The 26,380-nt window shown below is 35.2% G+C and overlaps 1 protein-coding gene across 1 annotated transcript in view; it reads right to left on the bottom strand.

Moving 5' to 3' along the window:
• Nucleotides 1–9,233: 9,233 nt before the first annotated feature.
• The window catches only part of LOC129221276 (uncharacterized), a 40,102-nt gene continuing 22,955 nt past the window's right edge, over nt 9,234–26,380 (bottom strand). The window contains exons 3-6 of the mRNA XM_054855732.1: nt 16,053–16,238; nt 13,737–13,896; nt 10,691–10,835; nt 9,234–9,620 (exon numbers count right to left, since the gene is read on the bottom strand). Of these exons, the coding sequence (XP_054711707.1) occupies nt 9,375–9,620; nt 10,691–10,835; nt 13,737–13,896; nt 16,053–16,238 (737 nt within the window). The 3' untranslated portion in view covers nt 9,234–9,374. The remainder of the gene's footprint in view (nt 9,621–10,690; nt 10,836–13,736; nt 13,897–16,052; nt 16,239–26,380) is intronic.

The following is a 26,380-nucleotide window of genomic DNA, read 5'->3' as shown; positions in this document are numbered from 1 at the left end:
ACACTGTATGCGGTTACAATTACAACATGTGGAAAGTGGTGGTACACAGTCTCATTTACTGGTCGAACACTTATGCTGTTCGCCTCTGAGAAGTTGAGCTGTGGCCTTGAGCAAGTCCATTTCTTTCAAGGGAGAGCAAACAGTAAGAAGAGGAATTTTCCGCTCAGAGTTGGGTTACCATCAAGCCTTTTAAACTTCAGCCGTTTTTCCTCACCCCTATTTCAGCAAATGGAATCGTTTAATCCGCTGGCCAACGGAGCTCAACTTGCCAGAGGCGGACAGTATAGGAGTGTGAACAGCCCTCACAACTAGATATGTGGCTTTTTTCGTACTTAAGTGTTGAATCCCAGTTTTGAATGCATGAATTGCCCAAAGATGTCGGACATTACCGCTCAATCAATGTTGTAGTTAAATAAACGATTTAAAAAAAAAAAAAAAAAACTGACATTTTAATGCAAATGAGCTGAATGTAAACTGTTCTTAAGGTTTTGCAGCTATATTTTGTTAAAGAAAAAAAAAATTGACTAGCTGTTTAAGTTGTCCCAAAAGTAAGCTGTATTCCTTACTTCCTGGTATGCAGGGCCGTCGACAGGCGACAGGATTCATGGGCCCCTATGCAACTTTCTTCAGGGCCCCTAACTTTTTACTTAATCTTTAACCTCCTCTTTCTAGTATCCGTTTTCACATAAGTATTTAAAATTGATTTAAGATTTCAGGTATGGGGGACCCTTTTTGTAGCTCGGACAACTTTATGTCGATAGCAAAACAGGCCATTTTATATTTTTTTCCCTCACAATGTGTCTTTTCCTACGCTCGCGCGCGCGCGTGTGTGTGTCTGTACTTAACAGAAATGAAAAAATAAATAAATAAAAAACATTTCTGCTGTCTGTCTTTTTTTACCTCCTTGGAGGAGGAGGGATATCAGGAGAGTGATGCAGGGATCTCCTTTGGGTTGAGGGTAGAATATCTCCAATTGTCCGGGGTATCTCCAATTTGTCCGGGGGTTTTTCAAAAACCCCCGGACAAAGAATTTTTTGGGAAATTTTTTGAAAAATACACTAAAAAATTCTGCATTTTGAGGCCTTATACGGGATAATAGGAAGTACACAAACATGAGGAAAGAAAAAAGGAAAACAAAAAATTTCTTAAACTTTACACTCTTCTGCAAACTAAAACAATACAAAATACAAACTGCTCGTGGTTCGACAAATCGTTGATATTAATCGACAGCGAGGAAGAGCAACGAGGGAGAAACGATGACGCATTGCCACTTGCTCATATCGACTCTCGGTATAATTATAGTGCCTAGAAAGAGTAGTGTGCCGATCGGCGCTTTTTTCCTCGCGATTCTTGAAGACAAATTGTATGAAAACCGCTAGATGGCAGTGCGGTCGAGGTTTACGTTCAATTTCGCGGTATTTACATTAGTAGACGCGGGATTTTGTTACAATTTAGTTCTGCGTTTCTCTTTTTTACCGTTATTTCGTGAATATTTCATGAAACAGCTTTTAAGGCTTTTAATGGAGGCATCAAAGTTGAACACTGGAAGAAATAAAGCTTCATTTTGTTTCGTACCAGAGTGCAAAAGTGGGTACAAAACATGCAAGGAAAAAGTTACGCTTTTTAAAGCTCCAGCAGATGAAGAAAAACTAAAGTGGAACTCGTTAATTCCCAGGTTAGATAAAGTTTTTGATAAATATTGCTCAATTTGTGCTCTGCATTTCGAAAAACATTTTATTGAAACGCATTTTAAGCATATTATAAATGGTGAGGAAGTTTTGATTCCTCGGGGGAAAAACTTTTTTGAAAGATGAGGCAATTCCGAAATTTTCCCAAATCTGCCCACATACTTTACTAAAAATTTACCAAAGAAAAGGTCCATCAGGAATTATGCAGTTAAGAAAAATGTTCCCTGTTTGAAAAAAATAAAACTTGATCTTTCCGCAGATGAAACTGAAATAACCACGTATAAATCTATTATGAATGAAATTGTTCATATTAATTTGCCTAACGAATATTGGGTATATTTGGAGATTTTAAAAAAATCTCCAAATATTGTAGTTTTTGTATATAATGAAAATTATGTGGAAAATAATATTGACGATAAAAAGATCATTATTGAAGTAGACACAAAGACAAGGATGTTTTCAAAACAAAATTTTACACAATTGACTCTGAAAATTTGATACTTATATTTTAAGGCAAATGTATTATCAATCGAGATGGCTTAAAGCGCAGTTTGTTGTTGTTTTTAATGCCACTTGGGAGACCCAAGCCCCATTCATGTAGCCAGCATGAGTTTAAAGCAGAAAGGAGCGACTCCTGAGTCAATGAGGCCCCTAAATGAGAAAGAGCCCGACTTGGGCACGGTATATGGTAGCACCACCTCTACAGTTTATAGGTCTGGAGAATAGGTTGGAAATCTCCAGCAACGCTACGGCTGGTAACTGTTAGCGACCGACCATAAGACTTTCGGACAAACGGAATCAACGAGCACGTAAGTTATATTAAATATATATATATATATATATATTGAATTTCAGCCTTTTAAAATCCTGTACGAAATTTATAATTAGTATTGTTATCGTCCCTCGTTATCGAGATAAAAGGTATTTAAGTCTCTCGAAAGTTTAAGAAAAGTGGCAAATTAAAACACTTGGCGAGGGATTGAAGGTACCAATTTCTCACAGACGATTTCCTCGTCCGCATGTGGCAGGACATCCATATCTACAGAGCGTGAGAAAGATGTCTGTCCCCATCGAAACTCGCTAAATTTGGAACAACGAGACTCGCTTTTCTTAAAATTCCCATATTCTTTAAAATCTCATATAGCGACAACGGGAAAATATTTTTTGCGTCCAAAAACATGTTCTTTTGATCGCTACTTATTTAGATTTTTTAATTGTAACACTGTCATGTTGTTTCCTGTTTAAGGGTAGGGAGATTCAGAAGCTGCACTTTCTTTTAAAAGAACATTTTAAAGCTATCATAAGCAATGTTAGACAAAGGAGAGGGACGAGAAGGTTCCTCATTTGTTTTTAGTTTTTAAGGATACATTTCTTTCGCTATTTTACACATGAGATAAAAGATAAAAATACATAAATACTTTTTTTTGACAATGATAACGTCAGATTCAAAAACACTTCTATTCGATAATTATCGACAACAAAACCGTTTGCTGACTGGTTCTAAAGAACGTTATAAAAATAAGCAAACTAGCAGTTTGCCGTTGATAAGTATTACCGAAAATTCAACAAATAATCAAGCCAGCTGTTTGCCAATTGCAGTTATTTGCAAATTAGTATGTAGTTATATATGTGATCGGAGCAGTGGCCCTAGTAATTTTTTTAATGTAAGGAAAGTCCTTGAAAATTTAAAAAAAAAAAAAAAACAGGTCGGAGTCGGTTGGTTTTCAAGCGACTCCTACTCTTCGACTGAGAAGTCCAGATAATTTTAATTAACTTAAGAATTTAGAAGCAGTTTTATTTTGAAACTAGCGGTACCCGCAGGACTTAGCCCGGAATAGAAAATTAAAAGGTCATTTGATTAACTTGTATATTTACAAATAATGGATGATGAATTTCTCGCCAATTGGCTATGTTCATTCGCTCTTCCCATGTTACGGTTCCACGTCATGATAATTTCGTAATTTACTCGTCCATCTTATGATAATTTTGCTCCGGAAACTGTTCTTAAAATTGAAATAAAAAAAGAACAAAATTGAATTTTCGAAAAATCGCTTCGAGGTGCACACCCCCATGCTACAAACTAACTTTGTATCAAATTTCATGAAAATCGGCCGAACGGTCTAGGCGCTGTCCGCGTCACAGAGATCCAGACAGAGAGACTTTCAGCTTTATTATTAGTAGAGAAATAATTGACGCGCAGTTATTGAATACTTAGGGGTCATTCATTAATTACGTAAGGATGATTTTGGCAATTTTTGATCCCCCTCGCCCCATGTAAGGGTACGTAAGATCCCCCCCTCCTATTCTTACGTAAGATTCCATTTCGTTTTTCAAAATGATAAAATAACAAATCTTGGAATCGTTACATCACTGGAATCGTTATTAAATTCACATTATTAAATTAAACCTTTTGCGTAAAGAAATAGTTACTGAAAAGTTAGAATCTAAACTGAATGTTTTTTCGACTTTTTTTTTGTTTTGATGTAATATTAATCAAAAATAAAACATGCCATACATAATGTGACTCTTTTATTATATTTTACACTATTCATTCTTTGTAAAACAAATAAAAAAACATCTTAATCTTAAAACACGTTTCTTACCTTCCAGACGCAAATGGAACATAATCTCTGCCAAATCACCTGTTGACCGCGCAATTTCTAATGTGAAATACCGACTTGGAAAATATTACGTAAGAATGAGTTTGACCCCCCCCCCCCAAGGTACGTAGAGGCTTTTCCAACCCCCCCCCTCCCCCTCGGGATCTTTACGTATTTAATGAATGGCCCCTTATAGTCTACTATTTTCATTGAAGTTAAATTAGCATAAGGTAATTTTATATTCTTCAAAAAATAAATGAACACCCATGTAACAAATAGCACTTATTACAGAATTTGTCTTTTGCGCATAAATAAGTTCAATCCGAAAAACGGGTCTTTTAAACTGCGAAATCAGCATGCAATCGCTGATTTAAAACGAGTCTGATTGAGGAGCATAACGTTCTCCTCGAGCGCAGCGCCATCTGGATTTTCCTCAGATCTGACCTCACTTTTCCCCCCTCGTCGGCACACTATTCTTTCTAGGCACTATAGTATAATTAGGTTTCTTTCTCTCTCTCTCTCTCTCTCTCATCCCTTATATCAACTCACCAACAAACGGAGCTCTGAATGAACTGAAAAACGATCAAGATTAAAATATGCCTTAAAAGAAATGGTGGAAATAACAGCCTAACCATTCGAACAAATCATACTTTAAACAACTGATAGGAAATGAAATTGAAGCACTTTTCAAGCAGTATCAGAAACTTTTTAAATTATTTTCAAGGCCTTTAGAACAATTAAAATTATTCAAAGCAGTTCATTTGTGCTTTCAAATCTCTGATATTTTAATACTTGATCGCATAGTTTTACATTCTAACTTAGTAAGAAACCCCTGTTATTCTGCACTACTTGTATTTTTAAATAACAAGTAGTGCAGAAAATGATAAGGAATAGAGGTAGTGTAGTAATTTTTCTTATGCGAAACAGATTGACAGTATTCACTAGAAGCAATATAAAAGCAGGCAATAACAAAATAACTTTCAAAATACGGAATTCAGGTTTAAATAAATAGCAAAATGTGAACATGCTCAGTCACGAAAATGTATCTCAAGCAAGCAGTATGTTGCAATAACGTCATAACCATACTTTTTTACATTTTTGATGCAGAATGTAGCGAGGAGCTGAATTTGGCACATTTTGGCATCACTTCCCCCCTCTTCGCATTTGAAGAAGTTTAAAATGTCCCAAGTTCTTTAGGTTTTTAAGCACGTGAAAGTGAAATTCATTTTTAAAAGTATTTTTCCTTTTTTTTTTAGATCGAATCATGCAATTTTTTCGAGAGTTGGGGGCCCCAAAAAAGCGGGGGACCTAAGTTATTATAGTTTGTTTAACTTATAGGTAAATCCAGCACTGATTCTAATTAATGGTGACATAACTGTGCCCTTTTTAGACATGTAAGGGCGTTTTATGCACTTTGATGAGGAAACATCTTTCAAAGTGCCCCCCAATCGCCCCCTCCCCGTTTTTACTCTAGAAACAACACTAGAACTAGTTTCAATTTGTATCACTGTACTCAAAACTAAATCAACTCATATTTTAAATCTTTTCATCGAACTGCGTCGCTTGCCTATGTTTTGAGTTTCAAACGCTGAAAATGCAAGCGCTTGTATATTTCTAAGTGCTTTTTTTTTTTTAAATTTCTTTGCCCCTTTTTTATTTTACTAAAATTCTTTTTAGCTTTCAAAAAGAAGCAAATTTTTTTTAGCCTTGGAATTCACGCAAAAAAAAAAAAAAAAAAAAGTCACATTTATTATTGGTTCAAGGCGTCGATAGTGGGCTATGAAGATAAGGACAAGTAGAATTTCTCATTTCGAGCCTGATCACTTTCACTGAATTCACTTCGATTGAAAACTAATAATCTTATTTATTAATCTTAACTATTAATCGTAACTCTAGGAGAAAGACTTCCTTCAAACTAAGAAGTTTTTTTTAAGGGGGGGGGGGGGTATCTTTATCTTAGGCCCGCTTCGCGGGCCCCTCAATCTCTTACGGGCCCCTGTGCAATGCATAGGCTTGCCCCCCTCTCTCAACGGCCCTGCTGGTATGTGTTATCATCTAAGTCAGGGGTTCCCAAACTCTCAAATATTGCTCGCCTCTATGTAGACTCAATCTAAAAGTATCCCTTTTATTCCAGGAGCATGAAGTTTTTGAGACATACTTGACTCGCTACTAGATGGAAATTTTTTTGTTTTTAAATTTTACATTCCTTTTAACTCTATAACAAACAGTTTCAGTGAAAAACTGATTATTCGTAGTTCGAAGACGCAAAAAATCTCATGAACTTGAGTGCGACTGCTTAACTACGCTTGTAAATGGGCATGAACAATCGAATTTGACATTTTTAATCATCTTCTCAACGGTTTGGTAATTTTTTTTATTTCAGTAACTTTGCAATGCAGTTTAGTTTGCTTTAAAAAAAACTAGGCCCCCTTGCCACTAACCAACCCCCGAAGATTGTTTCACAACCTTGTTTTCAATTTAAATCGTCCATTATAAAGAATCAGATTAAAAAAACGCTCTACGAATTCCATTTCGAACAAAACGAAAATCTCCCTCTCACTCCCGTAGGAAAAAAAATTTGTGTAAAGAGCTCATAATTAGAACACAATTCTGATCCCACCCGAAGATAAAAAGAATTTGATATAATTAGGCACAACAGAGATATTAGAAAAAAAAAATTAGTTCTTCGAAGACCACCCCTCTTGGGCATTGCATAACGGCAGTTTTTTATGTTTGAAAAGTCGTTTTCAAATTCGTACTCTTATCTTTAGATCCGAGCTTCAATTGAATTGAGCCTAACACTTATCGCTCTTATATCTGCTGTTCCGATTAATTGAGAAAATTGGAACAAGCTTTACTTGATGCAGAAAAAAAATCTCTTTCGAACGACATGAAATGTTAAGGGATGTAGGAAATCTTTCATGCCTTTAATAGACAATTTACGCAACACGTTTTTGCTTAAAAAATATTTACAAAAAAACCAATTCGAAATTTAAAACAAAAACTTTTAAAAATAATTATCCCTGGTGACAACTGTATCCTGAGGAGACGGTATTTCCTGAAACAGACTTAACCAAATCTTTTAAATTGGATTTAATTCACTCGTTCTTCCATAACTAGGGGGCTCCGCCCCTGTTCGCTTCGTTCGCCACTTGCAATGTCGCCTGCGGCGGGTGACAATTGATCATCTTAATATTTTTTATCTCTGGATGTCCGGCCCTTTAAGATTTAGAAGGGTGAGACCGGGTGGAATGTCTTCCTCTGGATGTCCTGCATCTAACAGTACCAGTACCGACGTGGTAAACATCAGGGGCGGATCTAGAGGGGGGGGCATGGGGGCCATGGCCCCTCCCAAAGCCTTCTGATTGTAGGAATTTTTTAAGGGGAAAAAAAGAAAAAATATTATGAGAAGAGAACAAAATTTAACACACATTTCTTGATTTCAACTACAGACACTTGGACGATCTCTAAATGCTGCGGTTCTCAGAGTCTTGTTCACAAGACAAAAGAGAGCCTAAATTTTCGTTTTTCTGGCTTTAATTTCGAAAGTAGGGGGGAGAATTCCCTTTTCCCATGCCCTTTCAGAAATGCCTTGAAATGTAGCAAAAAATTGCATTTTAAGTCTTTTATTTGGAAAAAATGTCAACGGAAACTAGCTTATCCAGCCCTTATCACTTAACTTGCTTAAAAGCAACTTAAATGAATTCTTTTGGGACTTCAATTACAAACGAGTTTTGATGGGATACCCTCCCTAGTTTATATCGTGATGATAGAATTAAAAGGAGGTTTTTTGAAGGAGCTCACGAATCTTCCATCCCTTTCTAAAATATGTATAAATATAGTTAAAAATCGAATTTTTAGAGCTTCAAAGGCAAAATATTTCCAAGAAGGAAGGATTCTAAGCACCTTCACACTTCCTTAAATGTAAGCAAACATTACCTAAAGGTGCATTTTTAGGCTGGACAGCTAAAGAGCTAGAAGAGCACCCCTCCCCCTCTTCTAACTTCTCAATGTATAATGACAGAATATTTTGTTTTCTAAGCTTTATTTTCAAAAAGTATATTGGGGTCAGCGCCCGAAACCTTACCTTTCACCGTACATCATCAAAAATAGACAAAATGTGTTTTTAATTTCCTAATTTTCAAAAATTACTCGGAAATTTAAATTTTGAAACATTTTCGAGGGAGATTCCTAAATTCACCCCCTCACCTAATGTCTCGATACCCCGGAAATTGAGTTTTTAAAACTTCATTTTGATAAAATTTCTGGGGAGTTATCAGGGCCCAATTTCCCATTAGGCAGAGTAGGTAGCTGCGTAGGGCGGCTACCTTTTCAGGGGCTGCAAATTTGCTATTATAATACACATTTTAGAATTAAATTGTTATTCTTGAAAGTAAAATATTAGCATTCTTTCATTTTCCACAGAGATAATTTTTTCTTGAAATTTAATAATGATTACTTTTACACATCTTATGAAAGTCAAATGTTTTTCAATCACGGTATTTGCCGAATCGTCCGCAAAATTTGTCGAATAAAATTTTTTTGGGAGATCACTGTGATCATTTCATCGGGGCGCCTCAGAATGTGAAACGCCATCATTTCTTCATAAGTTGGACAGTTTGAATCTGGGGAACACTTTTTTACGTTTTTTTGAGTCAAGGATATTTTGCTTCATTTAGGGGGGAGAGGGTGGCGGATTTCAAATTTGCCTAGGGGTGGCATGGAGCTAAATTCGGCCCCGGAGTGTTTGTTAAAAAAATTCGGATGGCCCCTCCCAAAACAATCGGCTGGATCCGTCACTGGTAGACATTGCCAGTCCGGAGTTATAGGCTCACATACTCACATACAGACTGACGCCCACGGAAATTAGTAATATAGATGATAATAACTCATAATGAAGATTAATGTTATTGTGATTTATAATAACACGTGAGCTTAGAAACAGCTTTTATTCGATATAACACTTTATAAAAGTAACAATATAGAAGTACAGTTTTGTACATTTTGTATCAACAGTCTTTTTTAAATAGCTCAGAATTATAATCTATCACCATAGTTGTAAACATCCTCAACATTCAAATCTCTTTCAGTCGCTAATATCCTGATCTGATGATTCAGATGTTTTTATCGTCTTGGAAGAAACGGAGGAGGTCTTCGTGGGACTCTGGTCACCTTCCTCCGACCCCAAATCTAAGTTGTCCATGACATTGCTGACCACTCTCGCGTGGACGCGATAGAACTCGTCTGTTTTGGGATCGAACCAGGAATCATTCTGCTGATGCAAACGATCGATCCAGGAAGGTCTTCTGTTGGACGTTCCTTCTAGCTCTTGCTGCAAAAGAAAGCAAATCATTCATTACAAGCATGTACATACATCCCTGTTATCCCATCCAGAGACCGCAGTTTTGTTATGGACTGGATTTATCAGTCTCGTATTTAATAATATTTAAATTAATTATTATTTAATAGCCAATAACCAGGGTTCGTTGATTTAAATAAACTGATTAAAAAAATCATTGATTTAAATCAATTGATTTGAATCAAGTGATTTTTTTTAACAAAATCATTCATTAAAATCAGTTGATTTTATTTTTATGAATTAATTTTGCATTATTAGACTGTATTGCTCTAAGTTTAACTACACTGCATTATACTATCTCAACTTCAACAGGCAAAACTACATAGGTAATTCACTCTTTCTGTGTACGTAACCGATTTTCACTCTTGCAATATTGCTTTTACTTCAAAATTATAGTTTAGGACAAAATAAAAATATGCGGTTTATCCCACACACCATGATTAATATAGTTAAGAAAAGTAATTGTTCAACATATTATTTCACACTCACAAGTCAGGTCGTGTAATTTATCAAAAGGGAACAGATTCACTTTTTAGAAAAATTCATTTTATGACATTTTCTAAACCTTTCTGATGACCTTTATCAAATCACTTACTCTCAAGAAGTCCAAACGTGGAAAATCCTATTTCATTTAAGGGTAAAGTGTAGCTTTTTGATCAAAAGGTAACAAATCCGTCCTCTGCACGTTTCATTTTGAACAAAAGGGGACACATCCTGAAAGAATCTGTAGTACGAAGACTTTTAGATTCAACGGAACACATGTCAAAATCCACACATTTTAATCCCCCACTTTTAGGTTCATGTACTTCGATAAGTGAATATGAGAAGGCGAAATATTAGAGTTTTGGTGAAATTAAAATTTTCAACCTTCAGGTTTTCGTTCAAAAGGGCACATATCCAAAATTAAGATGGCAATATCTCATTGTTTTTTTTACTCAAACATTGCTTACTTTGGGCCATGATTTACTGTGATTTTGTGCTCAATTCTGTACTCAGAGAAGTTGATAAAACTATTTTGTCCTTACTCTAACTCTCACGCTCACCTGCTCAATTTTTTTGGCTTGCAGTTCAAGGATCTGTTCCAACGAAGTTTGTCTCGATAAGGCAAGGCTCCTTTTTAACTTATTTTCTGCGTATTTTTCCAGTGCCATCTGCAACTCTGATTTCGGGTTCACTCCTCTTTTGCCACTAGAACAACATTCGAAAAAGCCATTAAGAAAAAGGAAGTAATAATTTCGGTCATTTGAAAAACGGGTAAATTACGAAGGCAGAAATTTGATTAAAATTTCTGTCTGTCAAATGTCTCAGCAGCAAACGACCTGTTTACTTTTAAATTTCTCATTAAATATCCATTGGTAGGTAAACGTTTTTCAAAACATGTAGAAGATGAAGTCGGAAGTAACAGCGTTCAAATACTGTTTGAACCTGTATTCAATCTTAGATGACATTACGAATTGCTTACATTTAATTTAAGTATAAAATTATGCATGAAATTGTTTAATGATGCGTGTGCTGTTTACTAATTAATTTTACTGACTTTTGAAAGTTATTTTGTTTTTTCAATCTATATTCATTTTACCCGTCACTGTACGATAAAATGGTCGTACTAACAAGAGTAAAAGTAGCAATTATTAAACATTTTTTCTGCACAAAAGAAACACATAAAAATCACAGCTAGTCTCAAATAATGTCATGTTAGATATCTGTCCCAAAAATGCAAGTATTTTAACTGGTTTTAGAAATGTGGCATGGCAAAATTGGGAAATAACTAAATTTACGGCCATTTTACCCTACCTGATCCAGCATTTCCCTCGAACTATGTCATTCTTTAAATGTCCATGAATCGCAATTTCACTTTAACTGATTTATGTGGTACTTATACTGTTAAAAATAAAATTCAATGCTTTTCCAAGAAATTGTTTAAATCTAGCAAAATTTAGTTGCAACCATCTTCTTGGTGGTAAGTTTTCCCAATGGTAATGCTGCTTTTATCAGGGTGCCCAACTAAGAGGAGGGGGTCATGACGCAGACTGTTCCATTGAAGTTTTTAGTCGGGTGTTTAAGGGGTCTTTTCTCTTTTCTTGAAGGGGCGGGGGTGCACCGTTGTTTCTGAGGGGGTTGAACACCTCTGCTTTCACAAACAGGATGTTTGTGAAAACACCACTACACTGGTAAGACTTATGACAAAAAGCTGTTCGCAGCTATATTTTGAAAGATTCAAACAATTTCTTAGTGAAACATTGAACTTTTTAACAGTGTTAGCTTTAAGGAAGCATGCTGACTATGAATACAAGTTCTTTAAATTTGGGTGACTACGCACGCCCCACAAGGTAGGGGATTAAAAACTCTTAGTTAAAGACCTAATGCGTAAAAATTTTAGTTAAAGACCTAATGCGTATATTTTTCAAACTAATCTTATTCTGAGAAATAAAACGGCCTTATTTAAGGTTCAGGAAGGGGTGTTTCAATGAGAAGCCACCGTAATCTCCCAAAAAAATTCCTTATTCGGCAAAGTTTTCCTGACGATTCGGCAGATTTGGAGACGTAATAACATGGGCATCCCTTGTATAACACGGTTAATTCGTTCCGTGTAGTATCGAAACCGTGCTAGACTTCTTTAAAAAAAAAAAAAAAAAAAAAAAACTTTTACACTAATTAATCATGTACATAGTAAAAATTATGTCAATGTGCATCGTGTTGTACCGAAACCGTGTTTTCTGAGACTTAGAAATAATGTGAATCAAAAAATGCGTACCGTGTTATATCAAAACCGAGTTTCATAAAAACAAAGTAAAAACTTTTTAGTGTTATTATCAAACATTAACAGAATGTATTAAACAAAAATGAAATTTCATTTTTTTTAAAGATATATCAAAACCATGAAGTATTAAATTCAAGTTTCGTACCGTGTAGTATCGAAACCATGTTATAATAATCGCAAATTTGGTACCGTGTAATATCGGAACTGCGTAGTACAAGTACCGTGTTATACGAGGGACGCCCGTATTGGATTTTTTAAATGTCAAATGATCCTTTTCCCATATTTTATCATTCGGATAAATTTGGAGTTCCATTCGGCAAATTAAGAATTTCTGCCCTCCCAGAAATTTACGTTCGGGGCGCCGCACAGTGGGGCGGAATCGCCAAAAAGCGCTTGAAAATGTATTCCTCCCCATATTCAACCAATTTAGGACTAATAAATTTGCACAGGCCTACCTCTTAGGCAATCAGAACAAGATTTTTCGAGCCCTTCGTCCACTACAAAGATAAAGGGAGCCTTTAGACGGTGAAGAACCATGAGTGTGGGAATTAAAAAAAAATTGCTTTTAAGCAGTCTATAATTTTTTTTTCTTATAAAAGGAGGGCATATTTAATTTTTCTCGTCTCCAACGATAGTAATAAGACGAAAAAAAAAAAAAAATCCAGTATTCAAACCGAAAACCGATTTTGAACATCACCGAAAACTAGGGAATTCAAAGTTACTTTTTTTCAAAACACTCTACCAAAAAAAAGGTACCCTTTGAAATTAATATTAATTAGTCATCAATGGTCTATATAAAGACCCCAAAATGGAATTTGCTGCTTAAACCTGCGAACTTTGGACCCTGGTTACAAACAAACCGAAAAAACTCGCTAATTACATGCCTGTGCAAACAAACAAATCCGAGTTAAAAAAAAAAAAAAAATTAAGCGCTTTTTGGCGTTTTCGCCCCACTGTGCGCCGCTAGGTTCAGGTAGGCAATGGCCACACGAAGTGACGGAATAACAAAGTGCAATTTTTGATTGATTTTAAAGCTACAATATCTTTGTGATCATAAATACATTTTTTGGTGTCTAAGTTGTGTTCTGCTTTACTAAAGGGACGGAAGAGTAAAAAGGAAAATACAATGAAATCCTTTCACAACGAATACCAATACAACGAAACATCAGTTTCAAGGAAATACATTTTCAGTACCGATTTAATAATCATTACATTGCTCGAATTTCATTACAACGAGATCCCCGTTACCGCGAACAAAATTTCGCTTTAGTGGTATTTCACTGTAGTAAACATTCAATTCAAGTAATAGTTTGAATGAACACACTTACTATTTTTGACTAAATTTGAGTTCTTTATGGAGTTTCAATCTTTCTGAGGATTCTAAATATGGATTGAAAGGCTTTTTGGGTTTGATGAGATCATCTTCTAAGGATGGTGATGACTTCTGCGGTCGGTGGAAGGAAGTAGAAGCTTTGTAGAGGTCTTCATCTAAAACAAACTCAAGTTAGGAAAAGGAATAAAATACTTTTCTTCGAGATTTTGCGAAGAATACGAAAAGCATTTTGTAATGCTTTGTTTCGTAAGCATTTCTTGCACTGTGTGTATAGAATAATAATTATTTTTTTGATCGAGCTTTTCTTTAATAAAATATAAGAAGTATGAATCTCATGGTTTTTCCCCCTTTCTAATGGGGTTACATTGGAGGAACAGCCTTTTTGCAGACTTAGTGCGATAACCGATATTTCATCAATTCTTTCATGTAGCATCATGTAGACGGATACCATTAGCACGATAATTTTGACGCACAGTTTTCCCACCAGATGGAGGTACCTGTGTTCTAATGCGAAAGTGCACTAGGATTTAAATTTTGCCGAGAACATTCAAAGCCAAACGAGTTCTCGAGGGATCTTCTACATGCCGCATAATCATACGACATGGAAGCTATCGATTTTCTACATCTTGAAAATCAACTGACTGGAGTCGGGTTCTAACCTGCGTCTTTGGAAGTAAGAGACGAGCGTCTAACCACTGCACCACTCTGGCGGCCTGTTTCTCATGTAGTAGCTGTAAAAAACACTTAAAATTTTGCGTCAGCTTTAAAGATTCAATAAACTGAAAACGATAAGCTTTGTGCTTGAACATGTTCCGAGATTCTCTTGCAAAAATTAGTAAATGAATAGAAGTACAGTGAAACCTGTGTACAACAAGACTGTCTGGAAAAAAAAAAACCTGTCTATAATGGTATTTTCCGTGGTCCCAGCAAAATGTTACCATAAATAATCAAACTGTCTGTAACGATAACCTGTCTATAACACTATTTTTTTAGGTCCTAACAGTATCGTTGTAGACAGGTTTCACTATATGTCAGGGTTGGCCGGATTGGACCAAAATGGGTTGGACCCAATGGTTTTTTTTTGTTGAAAAAACTCATTTTAAAAAACCCATTATTTAGCCCACTTTTGGGTTTTTTTACATTTTCGTAATAGTTTTTAAAAAGATTAATTAGTTTAAAGGCTTTCACAATATAAACTTCTTTTTTATTTGTTCTTACCACAGACAATGCACATAAAAAATGAATTTTGAACTTTAATAGTATTTCTTAACTCTTAATGACATTAAAAAAATATTTCAAAGATTTTAAATAAATATGTATTTAACTTTTTTCTTTAACTGGTCAATGAGTAACTCAAATTATCGTGACTAAGTCATGTCACGTCTGATTTTCTCAATATTTGTAGTTTGTACAGAGGAAACTACTCTAGCTAAAAGGCTTTCATGTGAATTATTTTCTGTAAACCAACACGTCACAAATCTCGAATAAACAAGGTATATTTTTTTAGAAATTAGCAGGTTTTACAAACCGCCGGACAGAAAACAGAATAGGATGTACAGTATTTTCATTATCTTACGAAAAAGTTTAATATTACTTACTCTGTGCACAGCAATAGAAAAACAGGCAACATAAAATTCAAAGAAATGTCTTGATTAAGCTGGAATTCAGTAAAAAGGGATTTAAACTACTTGAGGTTCTACAGCAGTTTTGCATGACAAAATGAAATACAATAAAGTAAAATGCAAAAACAAAAAAAAAAAAAAAAAAAAAAATGCTGTAATTAAAAACGAACAACAGATTTTATCACTCGAGAAGTAACTTTGCCCTAACTGTCGGTAATCATAGAAACTAAAAAATCTGAAACTTCACCATTCTTGGGTTTTGTCGTCTTTTTTACTTTTCTTCAGAAAACGCTGAATTTTCCATCTTTTTTTATCCCAAGACAATTTTTGTTCTTTGTTCATATACTTACGCTACAATATGCTGCAAGCACCCCACATTTTTCCTAAAAAAGACAAAAAAACCCACATTTCTTTTAAAAAAACCCAGCTTTAGTTAGGTTTTTTTTTGGGTTTTATTTAAAAAAACCCAAAAAACCCTGGGTCCATGGGCTTTTTTTAAAAAAACCCCGGGTTTTTGCCAACCCTGCTGTATGTCCTAGTTGTTTTGATTATTGCGCCTGAAATATAATTAACAACTTTTTATAATACGAACGCCCTACCCATAACATTACTTTAGACTACAAAAACGTTTCTGAATATGCTTTCTGAAACCATTGCAAGATGTGATTGTAGAAACAGTTATCCTTTACCTGACTTGTGACGTAGCGAAGCTGTTCTCCTCTTCAGTTCTTCCTCCTTCTCGTCTTCTTCTTCCAGGTCTCGCAACCTCTCGACAGCAGCGTCTGAATCAGAACTGGCGTTCTCTTCTTCCGAAGAGATCTCTTCAGACGACTCGCTGTAATCGGGCTCCGGAATCATTTCTGGATAGAAATAATCTGCGGCACAGAAAGAGCACAATAAGCTGAGATTCAGTCAGGGCCGCAGAGAGCCAAGGCGGGCCCCTTGTCAGTTATGTCACCGGGTCCCTCCCGCCCCCCAAAAAAAGAAAAGGGGAAAAGAAGATAAAAGGGGGTAAGAAGGAAAAAGGGGGGAAAAGAAAAGGAAGAAGGGGGGAGGAGGCAGAAAAAAAATCAAATCTTTACGTTTTCTCTTGTTCGGAGTCCCCCCCCCCCTTTTCTTTCTTTTCTTTCTTTCTTTTTTTTTTCTTTCCCTTTCTTTTTTTTGCGTCAGTGTCACCGCCCCCCCCCCCTTCCAGGGCCTGGGTCCCTACTTTCCGACTAGGCTGACATGGCCTCTCGTCGGGCCTGAATACAATTTGCATCCCGACAAAACAATCACCTATCAGGGCCATGTCCGTCACGCATGATTTTCATTTCAAGAAGTAATTGTAATAGAATAAGATCCCACTGCAAAATTCTGAATTTATCTGATTTTTAAACAAAACGCACTTTTATACATAAGTATGATCAGGGTCGATAAGAGGCTATGTCAGCCTAGTCGGAAACTAGGGGTTCGTCTCTTGATGAGGGGGCCCGACTCGAAATCGGATTTGAATAAATCTGGCAAGTTTTAGGGGTGGAGGGGGGGAGGCCTGTTAACCAAACTGACAAGGGTCCCGCCTTGCCTCTTGGCGGCCCTGAGAATGGTAAGAGGAATAAGTTTCTGCTGGGTCCTTCCTCTTGAACAAAGGTATCCAATACGCGCTGCATTTAAGTTGAAGAAAACTAGGGGTGGATTTTAGGATCACGGAACTCTTGGTTAGAAACCAGACTTCTTGGTTTCGCCTATGTTACTAACAGTAATATTCTGGTAATATGTTTAGATATGTGGATTTTTAGAAACCAATCCTCTTATTCTAGATAAATTTTGGCTGCTCCATTGAAAGGAATGTTTTTTTTTTTTCAAAGCTGTGTTGATTCCCATCTATTCACATATCTATGTGCTCCAATCGCATTTCTATTCCCCAAGAGCTAGCATCCACTCTTTTATGCGGTACCACTCTTCTTGTAAAGCTTTTCTGAAGCTTTTTGAGGTGGCAAACCAATTATAAATCGAGTTATGTTGCAAATTCGATGTCGAGGCAAAAGTCGCCAAGACTTCTCTCTTCTTTTTTTTAATAGCTGAGGAGGTTCAATGGGCTATGCAGCTCTATATCAAGGGAAGGTTTCAATAATTGGGAAATTGGCGATCTTGATTCATTGGCGTCGAACTTTTACCTTAGTTAATGCACGAGAAATGTTTTTCTTTTGCACGGGGGTAGCTGGTTGCACGGGGTAGGGTGCTTGTGCAAGCAAAGGGTAGGGGAAAATCTGTTTGCAAAAGGTTACCATAAAGCAACATGTTACCAAAATAAAATTATTTGCGCCAATTTCCAAAATGTCCTTCGAATCAAGTTTACCTCAATGCATTCCGTCCTAGAGAATATCTGAGGGTAAATGCCTAGTGCATTTGCGTGTTAAATATGACCCCCCCTCCCCAGCAAAACTTTTGTTTGGGGCACATTATTTGTTGACATCGCTCAAGAACTGAGGTTCTCGTTTCACAGAACATAAAAATGGGGTTAGTTAAGTATTTTATCTCAGGGTGCCAATTTGTGTTAAATCAATGTAATTTTTTGATGCTATCAAGATTAGCATTTCACAGCAAACAATATGAAAGCATTATACAATACTTCTACTCACAATTGCTAATGATTCATCTTACTACGAAATTTGTGCAGAAATTTTGAAACAATTTATTTTCTAGTTTGACTGATGGAGCAGAAAAACAAAACCTTTTCCGAGCTATTGATGCCAAAAACGTAGTCTTTAATTTAAACAATAAAACAGGTCAATAACTGTCTTTGGGGAAAATCAAGGCTTAGCTTCCTCAGTAACTCAAGGTAGCTTGGCAGGGTGGCTATCGCTCAGCCCCCGGGAACTGCAAGCAGATCCATCGGATCACTTCACGATCCAAACAAACACCATCGAGAAGTGATGTCCAAACATACCGCTCTCGTTTAACACATTACTACCCTATTAAAGTCCAGCAGGGGTGAGTTCGAAAATATGCTCATAAAAACAATATATTCCAGACACTAAATATTTTCGGCCTCGATATCTTGACGGAAAGTAAAGGCAATTGCTCAAAATATACAAATGGGCCAAAATCTCAAGTGTCAGAATATTACATATTGAGTGCCTAATCTAACTTAAATGATTTTGCTTGACAAATGCTAGGTCAGAGGTTCCCAAACTTCAGACCTCTGCGGACCCCCTCCGAAAAAATCACGAACCCCCCTTCGCGGACTCCCCCCCCCCCCTCTCCTTTTGCACGCGTGCGCGCAAAAAAAAACAGTTAAATCCTTTTTTTCCCCCCAATATATTTTTCCGCTTTTTTTCCCTTTAAATTTATTTATTAATTATTCTGTATATTTTTCAGCTGTATATTTTATTGCTCTTCATTCTTGCATTGTTATTTTGAGTGATAGAAGTAAAATTCTATGTGAAATTCAGTCGGGAATAAAAAGTGTTTTATTTGAAGCATAATATTCCAACTGCAAAATGAGCATCAATGTTTGCATTTTACTTAATATAGTTTTCTAACAATATGAACTTCGTCATCTATAGATAATTGGTTAATGTATAGTGTGTTTACTTTCGAGAGTTCCGAGGGGGGGGGGCGCTGCTTCCTGCTTGCATTTAAGCATTTCCTCATAAAAGTGCTTTCTTTTTGAATTAAAATATCATTACTCGTCCTTTAATTTCAATAATATTTAACGTTTAGCTGGATAGCACCGCGAACCCCCTGGCATGGACTCGTGGACCCCCGGGGGTCCACGGACCACACTTTAGGAAAATCTGTGCTAAGTCATTATGCAACTAATGTGTGCACCAATGTTTTAATATATTGGCAAACTTTAGCATTTGATCTGTTTCAACCTTTGCTTAAAATTTTAAACGCCGATTATATGAAATAGAAATTTGTCCCGACGTTTCTAACTCGATAATTATTCTAAGACTGGGTGAAAATTGCTTCTACATTTGAACGGAGCAATTGCCTGTTTGGTGATATTTTGATGCTTGAAATTTTAACCCTCACTCCAGTGGATGAACCCTAAACTCCAGTAGATAGCATTCATTGTTGCCCACTTTTCGTTTCTTTATTCTCCTAAAATGAAAGTCTTACCAGTAAAATAGTTAAGTGACTGGATCCAGCTGAGCCTTGTCAAAATAAAGCATTTCCCTGCATGTCAAGCATTGGCAAAAAAGATTATCAAACTATTCGGAACTCCAGCACTCGAATACGCTACCTTGCGGTGATTTATAAAACTGCGTCTGCACCTAAAACATTGCCACGTTGCGCATCACGTGTGTCTGTTGACGTAAACACAGGCAGTTTGTTCTGAGTATTTATTAACGCAATCGATGTGTCTTAGTTTGCTTTCAGCTACAGAAATTAATTCGTCCCTTAGTAGTATTCTCGAGCTTCTCAAAATAATGTTAGTTTTTCTTATTTCTTTCAAAAAAGTATTAAATGGTGGAAGCGTAAACAAGAAAAGTCTGGATTAACAAAATTGGATAACGTAATACCAGGTAAAATTTTTTATTGTTTTGTATGAATTTGTAAGAATATGAGTTTTTTTTAATCTTAAATTAATTTAACTAATCATATTTTACAGCAGCATTTAGTTGGAATGGACAGTATGCAAAATATTTTCTTGAATTTATTATCGTAGAACAAAATGAAAAATGTTTAACCGAGAAAGAATTTACTTTATTCCTTTTATTCTCAGCTGAAAGGTTTCGCCAAATTTGTTTAGGGTTATAGTAGTTTTAGTATTGTGCAAGCAAAGTAGCCTTGGCGAGTTTTCGCATTTTTAGTTAAACCATTTTTAATTTTTATCATGAGTGGAATAAAATGATAGTAAGATTACAGAATTCGATAAGCAAAAAGAAATAATGGTCAATCAACTGAAAAGAAAACTACCACCATATATAAACTGTGAGTACACATTTTATTTATTTTGTTCTGAGTGAATTTGAATCAGTTTTTCAATTCGATGAAAAAAAAAACGAACTTAACAACATTGACTGGACAATTTTCCTTAACCTAATTCCACATAAATGATTTAAATAACCTTTGTTACTACAGTATCCTACTAAAATAGACAGTATAGAAATAAATTTTCTTGAAAATATTTATCGCTGAACAGATTGAAAGATCCATAAAGAACGTTAAGAATTTGAACAATAAAAAATAAAAGTTCGCCAAAAATCTGTTTATAGGGTTATGGTTTTAAAATTGTGTGAAAGAATAGTGTATCTTGACAAGATTTCGCATATCAGGTAAATCATTTCCATGACGAATGAATTAAATGCATGATTTCTTTGGATATCCAATCATATAGTCATAGAAATAAATTATCTAGTGTTAAACGTTACTCTTGACAGTCTGCCACGTATGTGCACTATGTGACAAAAATGTCAACAAATGCTGGAAATGTCACGAAACTGAACTTAATATGTACTAATGTATAGAAAAAACGGTACAAAATGAAAATGCCGTTCGAAGCGAACCAAAAATTTATGAATTCCGAATTCAACATCGTGAAAATGGCTGCTTCAGAACAACTTACTGTGTGTTCTGCATTAATTGTTTACTTTCGTAATACTTTTTGGTTTCTAATCTCTTTCTATATGGGTCAGAATAACCAAAAGACTTTGAAAAATCTTTTCAAATGAATAAAGCGAAAAAATCATACATACGAACAAAAATCACAACACTTTTAGCATTTTCTTCGTTACCACATGCGTTTGTTTTAGTTTTCAATTCCGCCATTAGACAGTGACTGCAGTGCCCCCTATAGTTCGTTGGAGTTGCGAATGAATAACTTACTGGATTTTTGGTGCTTCAACAATGAACAAATGCCGTCACGCAAAACATGGCGAGAGTTTCATTGTTGATGACGTCGGAGCTCGATCATTCGTTATTATTATTCTATATATATAAAAATGGATGTTGGTAAATTTGTTCCCTAAGATCTCAGAAACTACCCAGCAGATTTGACTGAAACTTTCACCGTTTGTTCTTTTTGGTACTGGGAAGGTTTATAGACCAGTTCGAAAAAAATCCGATTGATAGTTCCTTTTTTATTATAATTTAAGTCCCAATTTTAGCATAAATGCCCCAATATGGGGACGAAAAATTACGTGCACATATCAAAATTATGTGTCCATCGAAAGCACTAATTTTTCTGCTGAAGATGGCATCTGCTAGAAAGTTCCAAGTTGTATTCGAAGGCTTTCATCAACCCGATTGATTATTTAATGTATCATCTCAACTCCCAGTTGATAGCTGGAATTGTTGTATTGTTGAATATTTTTGCGTTTCGTCTGACTGTTCAAGGCTTTTCTCAAGTTAAATCTTAAAGTACTGTCTAACCACGGATTGTATGGAAAGGTAAATATCCGGTTTACACGCGGAAATGGAAGCATCTATTAGTTTTCAGGGATGTCAGATTTTGCAGATGTATGTTAGCCTCTAAATCAAGCAGAGGTCACATTCAAATAAGCGGAATACGCGCATAAAATTTTTATTTTTCCCCTCATTCACATGGAGTCGCCTTAACTGGATGTTCGCAAATTCCATACAATCTGTGGTCAAACAGTAACGTTTTTTCACAAAATTGGCTAATAATGAATGGATTTGGCTGATCATTTTCCATTTAAACGGAACTTTAATGTAATTAATGGTTTTTATTTATGCTGATTGAACACTTATTCATTGTCCAATCAATCAGCAGAAATATCGCCAAAATTTTTGCATTTGGCAATTTTTTCAACGTCGCTGTTTTTGAAGCCGAAGACTGCGTCATAATGTTCCTCAGCTTTCACCATGTAAACAAAATATCGCCAATTAAAGAATCTTCAAAAACTTTTTTTACTGTGTTAAATAATCCAGCAACTAAATTAGGCAAATCCATAAACGGTACAAAAAGTTCCATTAATTTTCCTTTTTGCACAATTTCAAACAATCGCCAAATTTTACTACTTATTTTGGGAGCATTTCGGATGAAACTCTTTAGCGCCATTTTATGGTGACCAAAAGTACCATTTTAGAATTAGAGTCATTTAAGTCAATAAAGAGACATTTGGCGACAATATCTCTGTAACGACAATTAATATCATATCGTTTTACAAAATAAGGAAAGGAGGGGGAGCATCATCGAAGGTATCCCAAAACGATTCCCGCAAATTCGGTAAAATCGCACCAAGAGCCTACAATGATTGAAATTTCCCAAAATAACTAAAGCAAGTATAAGAGGGGATTACGAGCACGGCTACATTTTTTTTTAACAGTTCGTACTTCAATAGCCATACAGAGAAGGTTTTAGACTCCATGTTCATATTGTGGAAATTTGTATACGCTTAAATATCGTGTTTTCGTTTTTAAATCAATACTTATTTCGTTCTTTATACTTATTGCTATTTTAGTTTTATGGGTAAGGAAGAAACTCGATTTTTAATCACGTCAAAAAGATGTGTTTTAAATTCTTTCACTTAAAACAGAAAACAAAAGCAAGTAACGATTTTTTCTCATATTAATACTGACTCAGGCAACGCCGGGTATTTTTGCTAGTATTATATAGTATATGAGAGTATATGAGGGTTTTAATAGAATCTTTCAATACAATTTCCACGCAATTGGAAGTTTATAATTTCGTAAGATTAGACTGAATCCGGACTACTATTAACGAAAGAAAATAATTTTTGAAGATCATATCAGGGCTGCTCACGAGTTAGGGGCGGTGGGGGGGGGGGGATTGCTTTTACAGGCGTTTTGGCCTCATTTGGGGGAAAGGAGTCGGTCTCGTTCTCTGCTCAGTTGGATATGAGAGGTGAGTGACATCACCTTTGGAGGGGGGTTGGCACCCTTAACACAGCACTTGATTTGTTAGAAATTAAGTCCTGCACATAATTTGCTTCATGAATAAAATTAATAGCATCCTGTTGATACATCTTACCTTCATACCTCAAAAATGGCACAGATAGTACTGAAAACAATAATTATCGTAAAAAAGCAAGTATTTCAAATTACTTCTCTTACTCGAGAATAGATGGCGCACTTGTCTGATCCGCGTGCTGTTCTAAGAGATTGATTTTAATGATAAAATAGCGAAAAAAATAAAATAAAGCAAAACAATTATGTATTAAGTTTTTTGTTAGGAGCATGCACGATTTCAAAAACATTCAAAGAACGAAAGATTATTCACTTAATTTTTATCTAATGAGTTTAAAAACGTAAACTATCGACATGGATGAGGGACTGTTTGAAAAAATTCTTATAATTGCAAAAAAAATAAAAAATAATAAATATATGTTTTGTAAATATAATGTGTGAAACCGAAGACACTATCAGTTTATTTCTGAAGTTTAGTATCCAAAATATTTTCAGACATCATTATTTTTCGCTTTTTTTTTTTTTACTTTCCTTTTACAACACATGTAGTAAAAAAAATATTTGAAGAAAAAAAAAAAAAGAACAGATCTCAAAACTGCAGAAATTGCTCTCAAAAGTGAAAATAATTTCCCCTTTGAGCCCCATCGATTCTATTTTTAAACCATTTTTAAGTCGGGGGAAAAACAATAGGTAAAGTTATGTTTAGCCATATTTCTCTTACATTTTTGAAAAAAAATCTCAAAACGAAACATTTATACCGTTACACAAATATGTTGTTACCAATGTAATATACGTATCGATGAATGTACGCGAGTGCTTTTGAAGAAACTGGGTTCATTAAAATTTTAAAAATTTGTAATTTATTACGTAAGATTCTATGAATTATTTTTCCCCGACTTAAAAAAAAAAACAAAAAATGTGGAAAGAGCTAAAATAATTTTTAACTCGATTTTTGCGGTTTTGAAGTCATTTTTTCCGAAAATATTTTATTTGCATTCATTTCAGTGATTGTCACTAAAAACTAACCGTTGTTCGAATCTGGGATTAATTTGTGTAGTATTTTAATTCCAACCATTTAAATATTAACGGTTATCTATTATTGGCATACATGAAGATAAAAATGCCACTAGAGCAATGATAGTGAATGGATTTTATGTTTGCTTCAGAGAAGCCATCATTAAATACCAATTTCTGTTTCAACGTAGAGTTTCATATTTAACCATTTAATAGCGAAATTTGAGGCATTTGTTGTTTTTTAATTAAAAAATTTTAGTCATACAGATTAAAATGACAGTTGATATCTCATAAATAGATGCACTTACAAAAAAAAAAAACATTGATATTAATCAAGTAAGACCCACTTTCACCCTTTTTACTTTCTTCTATATCTAATATATAGAAGAAAGTATTGGATTCGTGCAAATTTTCGAATTTCGAATTTTGACGGATTCGAACGTTTTGAGGTGTGCTGAGTCCATTTCGACTATTTTTGGAAAATGTCTGTCTGTCTGTGTGTGTGTATGTATGTGTGTGTGTATGTATGTGTGTATGTGTGTGTGTCACGTCTGTGTGTGACCAGTTTTTTGTGGCCGCTCTACAGCAAAAACTACCGCATGAAATCGAACGAAATTTAGTACACATATGTGCCCCTATGTGAACTTATGCCCATTGGTTTTTGGCGCGAATTCCTCCAAGGGGGGTGGAGCAATGGGACGTTTTTTGAGTTACGCGTGCTTGCTATTCCTCAGGAAGTAACTGGCGGAATCAAACAAAATTTGGTCCATATGTTGGTATTAACAGGAACAGGTGCTGATTCAATTTTGGTGTCAATAACTCAAACGGGGGTTGAGCTATAGAACGTTTTTTGTCGTCAATTGTGATTGCTGTATCTCAAGAAATAATGAACGGAATGAAAGAAAAATTTATCGGCAAGTAGCCCTTAGTGGGTATAAAAACTGATTTTATTTTTGTGTCAACAGCTAAAAAGGGGGGTAGCGCAATCACCCGTTCTTTTTTTCCATTTTGAGTGCCCTATCTCAAGAAGTAATGCTACGTTCTGGTTGAAATTTGGAATATATGTGAATCCATATGTAAACAGGCTTTGGTTCAATTTTGAAGCCAATCGCTCCAAGAGGTGTTGATTTTTTTTTTTTTTTTTTTTTGCGAATAAAAATAGCTTTATTAATGCAACAATAAGAAAGATAAATCGTAATAGATTGTCGTCTGCGTATTTCTCGTGATTTTAATTGTATGGAAATGATCGGAAATATTATCTCAATGATTTAAAATTTTTAACTGTTGCCATCTTATGTTTGTTAACAAATAAAATATTTGTAATTCATTCAAGCAAGGCTTTTAAAATAACTTTCAATTTTCGCTCTTTGCTTTGCTTTTGCAATAATTCAGACATTGGGATAGTCGTCAAGTTTTTGCATGTGTAATTTTGTTTTTGTTGGGAATATTGCTTCCTCGTCAAGCATGGGGAGGGATCAGAAAAAAAAAAAAAAATATAGAAGAAAGTTTCGTGATGGCCACAACATACTAGTTAGATATCTTGCTTTAAACTTATGGGAGACCGGGGCTAATAGTGACATTTTTCGCTATTTTTTATATTACCGCGAGATTTGAACTCATCAATTGAGAAATTCAGTGTATGCAGGGGCGCACAGAAGGGGAGGGTCCAGGGGATCTGTTTTTTTGGATTGACCATAACTCTATTCAAGTAGTAAGTAAAATAATTTCAAGCAAAGGTAAAAATAATTTCAGATTTAATAAATGAAAACATAAACTTTGTTTTCTCTCATCCTTCCCCTGAAAAATGGAACTGTATGTGAACATAAATTGATCTATAATGATGTTTTTGCTTCGCTGTTTCCATTTTTAATTATGAGAAAAGTAAATACATTCATTCTTGAACTTTTCGGTACTTAGGGCAATTAAATAATCGATATCAAGGAGGGGAAATTAATTCATTTATAATATTCTTTTCGCAGTAAAAACACTTTTATGTTTTTCAATAATACTGTAAACGAAAGGAAAATAAAAAAGTATTCATTTTGATTTGTGAAATTCATTTTAATATGAGATCAACAATCAGGGTCGGGGTGTTTAAGTTCTTAAAATTTAATATTAGCTC

Source organism: Uloborus diversus, chromosome 4 (genome assembly GCF_026930045.1).
Source record: "Uloborus diversus isolate 005 chromosome 4, Udiv.v.3.1, whole genome shotgun sequence".
NCBI classification, from domain to species: Eukaryota; Metazoa; Arthropoda; class Arachnida; order Araneae; family Uloboridae; genus Uloborus; species Uloborus diversus.
This window is presented reverse-complemented; position numbering and strand designations above follow the sequence as displayed.